Genomic DNA, 11,547 nt, shown 5'->3' with positions numbered 1-11,547 from the left:
ATTACTGTACCACATAATACACTGCTTTCTACCAAAAAGAGACCAGAATAGATTACTAGCAAGAAAGAAAAAGATATATTGTAATGTGTCATATGTACTTCAAAAAATGTTAGTCAATCTTAAGCTCTTTACATGATTTTTGAATTGTCAAATATAGAAGAAACAAAAAAAAATCCATTACAAAAGAACCGTCTAAATGGCAAACCCTAAATTACTATGGAACTACCCAAATTGGTGGAGGATCAATCCTATTTGCACATTGCATGAGACTCTTAACACATTTCTCTTGAAGATTGAAAACACCCCAATCATGTCCACCATACATGTAGTCTAAAGTAATCTCTTCCCACCTATCATCTGTGAAGTAGATTGAGTTTGCTTCACATCCCAAGCAAGCTTTACAATCCATTCATACAGACTCATTAGCACCCAAGAACAGAACTTTATCATGTAAAGATCTCATCTTTTTCCACTTCTTGTCTTCAATATCAAGTTTATAAACAGTAAAATACTTTGTTCTATAAGGACAAATTAATGGTTGTGTATCCTCAGATGATAAAAGATCTCCTTCTTCTACTACCAACCCGTCATCATTCACAAAATTCCCAATAAACCTTGTCACCAGCAAGATTTCTTTTTCAGATACCACCAAGTACAAATTTCTTGAGAAGTTATCTCCTAAATATGGTTTCTCCTCTTTATAATTCGCCTCCACAGTTGGTGTTAAAAGAATCAATCTTTTAGGAATTTGTCCACAAATATTCCAAACTTCAACAGAACCATCTTGGGTCAAGGCATAAAGATAGTTGTTGCTGAACACAATGTCACAATAAGATTGCTTATCATCCGAGAGCTCAACCCAAGTTGCAGAATTGCAATAAGCAATCTTGTAGTTGGAACCATATATGATGGCAAGAATGTAGCTTGAAGGAGAGGAAGAACACATCATGATTGCTTTGACTATGAAGGTTTTCCTTAAGTATTCAGCGAAGTAAGAATATGTGACGGGGTGCAAGAATGAAAGGGGAAGAGGTGGTACGTTAATGGTAGTGGAAGAAGAAGAGTTTAGAAGAAGTGGAACTCCATTCTGATCCAAAAGTATAATCCAACCATGAGAAGAACCAACACACCATGCTCCAACATGACCCTTCAATATGTTTTTCCATTCATAAAGCTTTTTCTCTAATAAACTGAAGATGCTTCGGTCAACAGTTAAAGGATCATCATCATCATCAATGAGGTGTGTTTGTTGAATGCTTGGAAGAATAGCGTAGGGAACGGAGAGAGAAGGAGAAGCCATTGAAGTGTGAGTACTGTTTTTCACCGTACCCTTCTTTTTTGACACTGTTTAATTTGATGGAAGAGAACTTTGAGGATTAAGACTTTAAATAGACTAAGATATCTACATTAAAATAGGAAACTAAAATCTGATTAAATCTTAAAATATCATTAATGAGATAAAATATTGTTGAAAAAGATTAAAAAAGATCCGATAAAAAAATATATGAATCTTAACTAACATGGTCACATTATAGCAAGGGACAGTTGTTGTTGTCTGGGAGAGTTTTGGAGTCTCCTTCTCTGCTACCCTGTTTTGTGGTGCAGCAATGCCTTTGTCTTTCCAGTCTCCTCGTACTCTACTAGACTACTACCCTCATCATCGCCTCATTCTTGTGTTGGTAGTTGGTGTTGCTAGCGCTAGTTCAAATATATGATAAAAAAAAAAAAAATGTTAATCATTTAATATTTTTATTTTTAGAAAGAAGTATAATAAATTGGTAATGACAAAATAGATAATATATTTTTATTTTTTGTTTTATTTTTTAAATGAATTATAACAAATTGATAATGATAAAAATAGACATTGACATCAATTTTTGGCGCATATTGTTGTGAGATAAACCGCTTATGTAATTTAATCTCAATGTAAGCTTTCTTCTCTTCACATAATTAGGCCTCAAATAATAAATAGGTTCCATTTCAAAATTTCCATAGCTAAAAAGTAGTGAACTGATAGAATGTTTATCCATTTGAAATTTAACCATATTCATTCTAGAATAAGAATAGTTCAATGAAATATTCAAAATCTCAATGGCCAATATGCTGTGTGCATTGATCAAATCAAAGAGTTCATAGTAATGACAAAACATAAAATGAAACCAGTGGCCTCTTTCTGTCTCATCTAGTGAACATTATAATGCATTTATCTTTCTAGAAGTTACCAAGATTCAGAAGGAATAGAACTCTACCAAAGCTATCATAAAACCATGAAAATTGGATCATGACAACCAACAAAGCAGACCCTTGAAGAAGAGATGATGGTAACTTGAGCCAGGAGAGCTGTCTGTTGAGTTAGAACAAGTTTTCTCCACTTATTCCTCGGATCCACAGTTAAAGCTGCAAAATGCTTTGTTACCTCTGCAAGTTATCAAATGTCACTTAAGCATCTCAAATGTGGTTTTGAAGTCTCACTTCTGACAAAATCAGTAAAGATAATGTTCCAACATTTTATTGTGCATTGGAAAGCTAATTTGAAACTAAGATCAGTCTTCTGATTGGAACATGATAGTAAATGGGATGAAGCTTCTGATTGGAATATGATAGTAAATGGGATGAAGGTTCAGGACTGGAGGCTCGAATCCTACATTGAGAAAAGAACTGGATGAAGAAACATGGAACCACCTATTAAGAGATTTTTCATGCATAACTCCCTCCATTTGTGAGCTTGATCCTTTGCTCTCATCATTTATTTCCACCCCAGTTTTAGCTGACGAACAATTCAGTGAACAAGTACAACCTTCTCCATTGGAAGCTATCGAAATGCAAGAATGTATTAAGGAAGCAGCTCAGCAATTCTTACCATCATAAACACACAAAATTCAGAGAAATAAGTATTACAGAAGCATGTTGTAACTTTACATAAGGAGTCTACAAGCTAATAACTCCCACAGTAAAATATTAGCATGCAATCTAACAAATATTCTACCATCATCATTCTTCAATTTTATGGCACCTTAACAACAATAGGTGAAAAAACTTGAAACATACCAAGAACAACAGAGTAGAGAACCAAGCATGAATTGAAGTTCTGAGCAGCAGATCAGATTGAAGTTCAATTCAAAGTATTGATTGATAGTCAATAACACATATATTGAAAATTGAAAATATGAATACAAAGAATTTAAAAAGAATTGAGAAAAGCAGCCAAGGAAGAGAATAAAAAATACAAGAATAAAGGAGAGGATGCCACATCAGCAGTCAAATGCTGGGTTTTAAGATATTACCATAGACTATAGATAGATAGATAGATGCATCACGAAGGGGTTAGTCCTTCTCCAGTTCTCTTTGTCTTCAATACTTCACGCCGTCGCCTTCGCGCCTTCTCGTCCCAGCCACTCTCCGTTCGTCTCCTCCGTCGCCGTCGCTTCTTGCCGTCGTCGTTGCCTTCACGCTAGGTATAGTCATCTGTCCTCTACTCCTCGTCTGCTCTGTCCTGAATCCCAATTCAGTGTGATAAACCGGGAAAAACCAAAACCCTAATCTAACCATAACCCTAACCCTCTGAATCTCAAATCCCAATCAATTCTAATCGAAGAAGGATAAGCCATGAAGCTCTCCTTCTCGATCCCCTCGAAGTCCTCTTCCTCCTCCAATCCCATCAAACTCGACCACTCCTCCAAAAACGACGCCCCACCCTCCAAGCACTTCGTCACCGAATTCGACCCTTCCAAACCCCCAACTGAACAAACCGCCACCGTTATACCCCCGATCCAGAACGAATGGCGCCCCACCAAGAAGATGAAGAACCTCGAGCTTCCCATTACCGACCCCAACGCTGACCATCAATCCCTCGAATTCGAGCACGATTCCAATGCCGCGGATGCAGAACCCTGCACCGACATGTCCTACGGTCTCAACCTGCGACAAGCCGCCGAGAAAAATGGAAAAACCGGTGAACTCGCTGATGATGAGGATGATAGGGTTCCGCGGCAACGGCCGGAGGTGGCGTTGCTGCAGAAGTTTAAGGACGATTTGAAGCGGCTGCCTGATCACCAGGGGCTCGAGGAGTTTAATGATGTCCCTGTTGAGGGTTTCGGCAAGGCCTTGCTGGCCGGATATGGGTGGTCAGAAGGAATGGGAATAGGGCGGAATGCCAAGGAGGACGTTAAGATTGTGGAGTACAAGAGGAGGACTGCCAAGGAAGGGTTAGGATTTGTTGGCGATGATCGCGGTTCCGTTCGGAGCCAGAAGAAGGAGGAGAAGAAGAAAAGCAGGGAAGACAGTGGGAGAAATGATGCAGATTTTGTTAGTGAGAAGAAGATTGTGAGGATTATTGGGGGGAAAGATGCTGGATTGAAGGGTATTGTTGTGAGGAGAATTGGGGAGGATTGGATTGTTTTGAAGGTTTCAAGGAGTGGGGAAGAAGTGGAGGCTAGAGTGAGTGTGGATGATGTTGCTGAACTGGGATCTGCTGAGGAAGAGAGGTGCTTGAGGAAATTGAAGGAACTGAGGATTCGGCACAAGGGTGAAGATGATGGTAACAGGGAGAATGGTAGGGGTGACAAGGCTTCAAGGCATAAGCGTGAGAGAGAGCGAGGCGGAGTTGAGAAGACAACTCGAGTGAAAGCTAATGGGGGTGATCATAGGAAGGAAGATCAGCAGCGAGGAAGGAAACAGGTTTCTTGGCTCACAAGTCACATTCGAGTACGGGTTATTAGCCAGAACATTAAAGGAGGGCGGTTGTATTTGAAAAAGGCACAGGTTTTGGATGTTGTTGGGCCTTTGACTTGTGATATATCTATGGATGAGAGCAAAGAGATTGTTCAAGGAGTGTCCCAAGATATGCTGGAGACTGCGCTTCCTCGACGTGGGGGACCAGTTCTTGTGCTATCTGGTAAATATAAGGGCGCCTTTGGGAGCCTGGTTGAGAGGGATTTGGATCGGGAAGTTGGTGTTGTTCAGGATGCTGATACTCATGAGCTGCTCAATGTGAAGCTTGAACAGATTGCAGAGTATATAGGGGACCCTAGCTTATTAGGGCATTGATTTTGTTGTATCAATTGCAGTGTATAATAAACATTGATTAGAACAACAGACCATATACAGTTCCAAAATTCTATTTTCTTATTTTGCATACATTGTTGAATAAGAAAGCAATGTACTCTTCATCATCATGATTATCAAAATGGCGAGCTTTTCTTGGTTAAGTTTTATGATATGGAAGCTTGTGTGCTCTTTTATTGTATCTTTTTACGTGCTTAACTGAAGAGTTAGTATGTTTGATTGTGTATTTGTGTGTCGAACTTTTTATATAAAAAAACAATGTCATATATTAAACTTTAGTTGTACTTTATAATTTGAACTTTGCAATTGGGGTTGGAATGCTTAGATTGATGCTGGATATATTAGATAATATTTTTAAAAAAAATTTCTGATAATAGGTAAACTCGTAGCTCTAAGAGTTCACGAGTTTGATAACCTTACTCTTCTTGAATTAGTTGAACAGAATCAAGAACACATACATCATAGAGGATCCTTTTGATGATCTTCATCAGCTAGCTGAGTTCATTCTTGAAGCTTCACCAGGAGGAAAACCTGAAGATGAAGTAATGGTTGATTGAAGCACTCTATTTCCTTCTAGAGAGTAAAATTTTGACAGTCACTTGTTAGCATTCAGATGGTCCTTTATGACAAAAACAGCTCTTCTATTGTCAAAATGATTCCATTTGGCAAAAAGATGGTACATGGACACTTCATGAATAAGTAAGTTTGAAGTTGCATTAATTTATAGCTTCCAAGAATGCAAAAACTTGATTTAGAATCTTTGCCTCTTAGTTAATTTATTATAACAGGAAAAAATGCTTTTTTTTTTCCTTTAAAATAAAATATTGTTGGCATGTCAGCTATATGTTGTCTTAATTTGTGACGTGACTTGGTAATTATTTTTCTGAAAAATGCTTCATTTTCAATTGATATTCTAAGGGATACAGTTGTACTTTTTGGCTTCAATTTATTGTTCCTTCATGGTTTCTTAGAGTTTTTCTCCCAAATATGCACATGATAGTAGAGTTATTTTACTTATTCTATATTGGTGTATAATTGAAATTCAGTACTTTGTTTTTTTTTTTTTTTTTTTCTAGTTTAGTAGAGGTATTCTATCTTGGTTCCTGTGAGGGTTCTTCTTCTTTTCTATTTTTTTATGAAGAGGAGGGTTTCTGTGTAACTCTGTTAAAGATAATACAATACAAGAACTGGTTACCTGATACTTGAGCTTTTAAAAGTTTGGCAATCATTGTAGACTAGTTTGGAGATGGATGACGATGCTATAGATGGATAACTATACCGGTTTTTACCTTATCTGATTTCTGTTTTTGTGGATAGTTTATGGAGATTTGATTCATCTTCATATCACCAAGTGAGTACATGGACCCTTTTGATCATATTAACCTATTGGTGCCCCAAAAATTTACGGGTACCATATATTAACTTTTATCTGGTTAAGTATTTAATCGTTTTATTCTTGTTGGGTTTTAGGTTTGCGGACTTATTAATTCCATTGGACATGAGTATGTGGTTGCACTGAATAGTTACCAGAAACATGTTGATGAGCCTGTTCATGCTTTCTCCTTTATCAACATTGCTCTCACGGTTGACTAACAATGACCATGCTACTATTCGATCAGCCATTGTATCTCGAATTCCTGAGTTGGTTGAACTAAGCAGGTGATCCTTCTTTATGCTACATTTGTGGTTTGTTTATTTCTATTTATGTTGCCTAAATATTCCTTGTTTACATTTATTTGCAACCAGGGAGAGCACATTTCATATGGTTCAGTCATTTTAATGATGAAAATTCTCAAATCATCACTGAACTTCACTCTCATCCAAGAAGTTTCCTTTATTAAAAGACACTCATTGAGCTTCACTTGTTTGGCACCCTAGACTTGTCTAATTAAGTGATTATATAGAGAATATATCTAATTTCCTCAAATACATTTGTGTACCTGATGATCTTATTGAGCGTTACCTAGAGGTGAATTCTTGTACCAATGTTTTTGCTTTGACAAGATAAATTGAATTTTTCTTATCTTATAATGATTAGTTGTGGCGGGAACTTAGTTTATTGTTTTCTTGGTTTGATTTTGAAGTTACTATGCCAGTATAAAGGTGGTTCAGTTCTCAAGTTTCTTGAAAAGTTTGATAGCTATTGTGTGGAACATTGTTTACACCTATGCCAACAATATGGAATTATAGATACTGCTGCATTCTTACCAGAAAGGGTTGGTGATGTGGGTAGAAGCTCTTGTACTTACACTCCGATTTGAATGATAAGTTTGTTGAAGGTGATGCTGCTGTGGAAGCTGTAGTCTTAAAGTGTTCCTTGCGTGGTTCTTCCTATACAGAAGTTTTCAACAGTGTCTTAAGAATGAAAGATGTTTGTATACCTGTTTCTGAGATTTTAAAGATGCAACTGTGTTTTGATGATTTTGCTTATATATTTGTAAGGTTAAGTATTCGAACATGTTTTATGGTCATTAATCCGACCGGTAAATGAGATGCTCAATTTACTACGTGCCTGTATTGGTCTTCGTCCGCAGAACACCCCCCGACTAAATCCTGAGGAGGCAGAAGCTCATTGGTTTTTAAACTACTTGACTCATAAGATTAATATCAATATGCTTTTCCTTTCTTGCTCGTGTTTTTATTTATTAGTTGATTTTTAGCTTAGTTACAAAGTGCATAATAGAAGTGAAAAGTTGTATTATTTGATATTAACTACCTTTTGGTTATCATTCAGATTGTGAGCCATTGATGGATTCAAATGTTGAAGAGAGACCATATGAAAGAAAAGATTATTTTGGGATGCTAGATGGATCAGAAAATTCACCACTGGATAATGAAAGCTATAAGAGCAGATGGAAAATCTCAAAGTCTCATAATGGTCATATTATGAGAAAACTGCTAAGCCAGTTTATCAAAGAAATTGTTGAAGGATTGATAGGTTTTGTTCATCTTCCAACTATCATGTCTAAACTGCTGTCTGATAATAGAAGTCAAGAATTTGGGGATTATAAATTTACCATATTGGGCATGCTGGTTCAAAACTATGTGTTCCTGAAAATTCACTTATTGAAGGTTCAAAGAAATTTTGTCCTAAGTTGCTTCCATAAACATGGCAATATGTCTGCTATGAGTTTACTCAAGAAAGGGGCCTCTCAAAGAAATTTTACTTTATTTCTTTTCATCCATTGGTTAACTAGTTCTGTTAATGAATGCATGCTGGTGAACAACTTGTTCGTGTTAACAATTGATAATCATTTCATGGTACCTGAAAAACCATCCACAAAATGAGAGGACTATTTTGTCAGATATTTATAGGGCAAAAATGACGGTTTGATCCATATCACAGAGATTCAACAAAGTTTTATATTGGCAATCGGAAACCTAATACCCTCTTCTTTTATCGGGACTTGGAACCGGTTATGTAACTTTTGCAACAAGCTTGACATAGGCATAGTTGGCTAAAATGTCGAATTACTTTTAAATACATTGATTTTTGGAATTTACAACTGTCTAACCGACAGTTACTATTTATTACTTTTCTTATAATCTTATCAGAACAATTCGATACAAGGATAATGCACAAGGCAGCAGCAATTTAATGTGATGAAACATAGACGACATTTTCTTTTTTTCCGTGTGCCTGGGGTATATTACACTTGACGTGCAAATACAAAATAATGTTATCAATTCAACACAATTAACAGTAAACTAATTAAACAGCATTGATATAATTAAATTGGAAATTACATGACTGAGTCCAATCCATCAATCCAATGTGAGTGTTTCCAACTCATAATTGTTGATGCAAAATCTCCACCGTTCAAAACCATCACCTCATGAACTTTTCAATGGCCTCCAGCAGAAATCCCAACCAATAAATTTCTGTAACTCATGACTCAGCCTTTTGTCTTCAATCATCTATATACCTAACCAAATAAACATGCTATATTTATTAAGTTTAACTAAGTCCCGTAAGGAATAAAAATCTCATGAACAAACAAGACTAATGCTTTTATAGACTTCTGAGCTTATTATAAATGGAAAATGACTATCAATCAAATGCTTAGTAATCAAATACTCCAGAAACTGCATATGAAATAAGTACTTGTGTGAATGAAAGGTTGTCTTCAAATAAAAGCTATTTTGATTGCTTATATATTTCAATACACACAACAAATGAGTAAACCATTACAAAAATTAGTTTGTTGACAAAAATTGATCCTTCAAAGATTGAGAATTACACCTTAGTCTCCAAAAGATTGGTTCTGCTTGACTTTTCCACACAAAATGAAGACCATTTTGCTAGCAAACTAATATTTCGATGGTCAAATGCTAGATAATAAAAAAATAAGGATAACCCACTAATTTAGTACCCGAAAGATTATGACACTTACAATTTAGCTCCTAAATACAAATAAATTAAACATACCTAAGATAGACAATGTCTAACAAAATACCCCAAAGTCAAAGCAGCAAATTGGACATTTTGGGACATTTTGCCAAATGTTCATATTTGGAGGATTATGTGTGTATTTCTTTATTCAGAGGCTAAATTTGTGAGATTTCATCCACAATCCACATCATTTTTGAACTCAAACAATGACCGTGCATATATCACAAGATAATACAAAAAATAACCAAAACCTTAGGAGCAACAGCTAAAATGGTTCAAAATTAGAAGTACCTGAGCAAGAAAAGAATGACATCAAAAGAAAAGGACGAAGAAGACGGCGCTGTTGCAGAAGACAAGGAAGGCTTTTCATTCCTCAATTCCTTAACAAGAGCAGCAAGTGATTCTGGGTTAACCCCAAGATCACAGAGAGCAATAAGAACAGAGAGCGTGTGACGGTCAAGGCCAGTGTCGAGTATATTCGACATTTGAAATGCCAGATCAAGAGATTCTCGTGCAGTTCGTGAAGCTTCCGGATCCATGCCTGAAACAAGGTTACGAGAACCGAACCGGTCAGTAAATCATGAAATTATGGTAAATTACTAATCAACTTCATGAAGCATGAAGCAAACTCAATGCAGCAATTGACAGAGTAGTAAGTCTTACCAGGGACAAGGGAAGGCAACAACCACGGCGGAGAGGAAAGCGTGTCGCAGAGTTGCTGGCGGCAGCGATGCGGGTAGGTGGCAACGAAGTGTTGAACGGAGTAGCGATGCGCAAGGAGAGCAACAAGGCCGGAGGCAGCGACTCTGACGGAGTGTCGGACAGGAAAGAAGGACGTTTGCACCGGTAGAAAGTAGCAGAACAGCCGCCACCAAGGTTAGGGGAGTTGGGTTTCCAATGATTTAGAATTTTAAGTTTTTTTTTTTCCTAAGATCTGTTTATTGTTGCAATCTCAATATAATAAAGATGGTTAATATTGCTATTAATATTATATGTAAAGAGTAATAGAAAATAGAATTTAAAATACTTATAAAATAAAAGAAGAGAAAGAATTGTAGTAGAAATATAAGAAGAAGAGTATTTGATTGCAGCATAAAATAAGATTGATTTATTTGTATGAAAAGGAAGGGAGAATAGTATTTTGTTATTGCTTGTAGTGTATTTCCATTCAGAGGCTTAAGCCTCTATTTATACACGTACATGAGAAAACTTTTCAAGTTCATATTAAATGTGGTCTTCTAAGTCATCCTTGAGAAACTACACCTCATGGAAAATGGGCATCCACGTAAGGTGTGATAGAATCCTTATCACAACACTCCCCTTGGATGACCATTTAGGATTATTGCCTCGTTAAAACCTTACTAAAGAAAAATCCAGTGGGAAAAAACCTTAGTAAAGGAAAAAGAGTACAATATCCTTTAGTGATGGGGACTGCCTCATTAAAAACCTTGTCAAGAAAAACCCAATGGGAAAAAAACCTGACCAAGAAAAAAAGAGTACAGTCTCCCCCTCTTGCCGACATCATTTAATGTCTCAAAATCGGCGCATCCCAATCTCATGTACCACTCTTTCAAAGGAGGATTTTGGGAGTGACTTTGTGAACAAATCTGCCAGATTGTCACTTGAGCGGATCTGTTGGACATCAATTGTCCCCTCATTTTGAAGATCATGAGTGAAGAAGAATTTGGGAGAAATATGCTTTGTTTTATCACCTTTGATATATCCGCCTTTAAGTTGAGCAATGCATGCTGTATTATCCTCAAACAGGACATTTGGAGCTATCTTATGATCAATCAGTCCACATGATGACAGAATATATTGGATCAAACTCCAGAGCCAAAAACACTCGCGACTTGCTTCATGAATCGCTAGTATTTCAGCATGATTAGAGGATGTTGCAGCAATCGTCTGTTTCGTGGATCTCCATTTGTGTGGATCAGACAAGTAGCCAGCATCTGCATAGCCAACTAGTTGTGACTTGGATCCATAGGGATAAAACAATCCCATATCAATCGTCCCATGAAGATATCGAAAGATTTGCTTGATTCCACTCCAATGTCTTCTGGTTGGAGAGGAACTATACCTTGCTA

General features: G+C 36.8%; 3 protein-coding genes across 3 annotated transcripts in view; 1 reads left to right on the top strand and 2 right to left on the bottom strand.

Annotated features, from left to right (window-relative positions):
• On the bottom strand, positions 410-1,300 carry LOC107615021 (putative F-box protein At2g33200). The gene has a single exon (XM_016317143.1). The coding sequence runs from the start codon at positions 1,298-1,300 to the stop codon at positions 410-412; it is 891 nt and encodes a 296-aa protein (XP_016172629.1).
• Positions 3,301-5,288, top strand: LOC107618739 (protein MOS2). Its single transcript, XM_016320878.1, has one exon. The coding sequence runs from the start codon at positions 3,607-3,609 to the stop codon at positions 5,044-5,046; it is 1,440 nt and encodes a 479-aa protein (XP_016176364.1). The 5' UTR covers positions 3,301-3,606; the 3' UTR covers positions 5,047-5,288.
• The window catches only part of LOC107618500, a 16,518-nt gene continuing 13,525 nt past the window's right edge, over positions 8,555-11,547 (bottom strand). The window contains exons 5-7 of the mRNA XM_021111543.1: positions 10,121-10,277; positions 9,749-9,998; positions 8,555-8,990 (exon numbers count right to left, since the gene is read on the bottom strand). Of these exons, the coding sequence (XP_020967202.1) occupies positions 8,975-8,990; positions 9,749-9,998; positions 10,121-10,277 (423 nt within the window). The 3' untranslated portion in view covers positions 8,555-8,974. The remainder of the gene's footprint in view (positions 8,991-9,748; positions 9,999-10,120; positions 10,278-11,547) is intronic.

This window comes from Arachis ipaensis, chromosome B09 (assembly GCF_000816755.2).
Source record: "Arachis ipaensis cultivar K30076 chromosome B09, Araip1.1, whole genome shotgun sequence".
Taxonomy (NCBI): domain Eukaryota; kingdom Viridiplantae; phylum Streptophyta; class Magnoliopsida; order Fabales; family Fabaceae; genus Arachis; species Arachis ipaensis.
The sequence above is the reverse complement of the archived record's forward strand: the minus strand, read 5'-3'. Positions and strand labels throughout refer to the sequence as shown.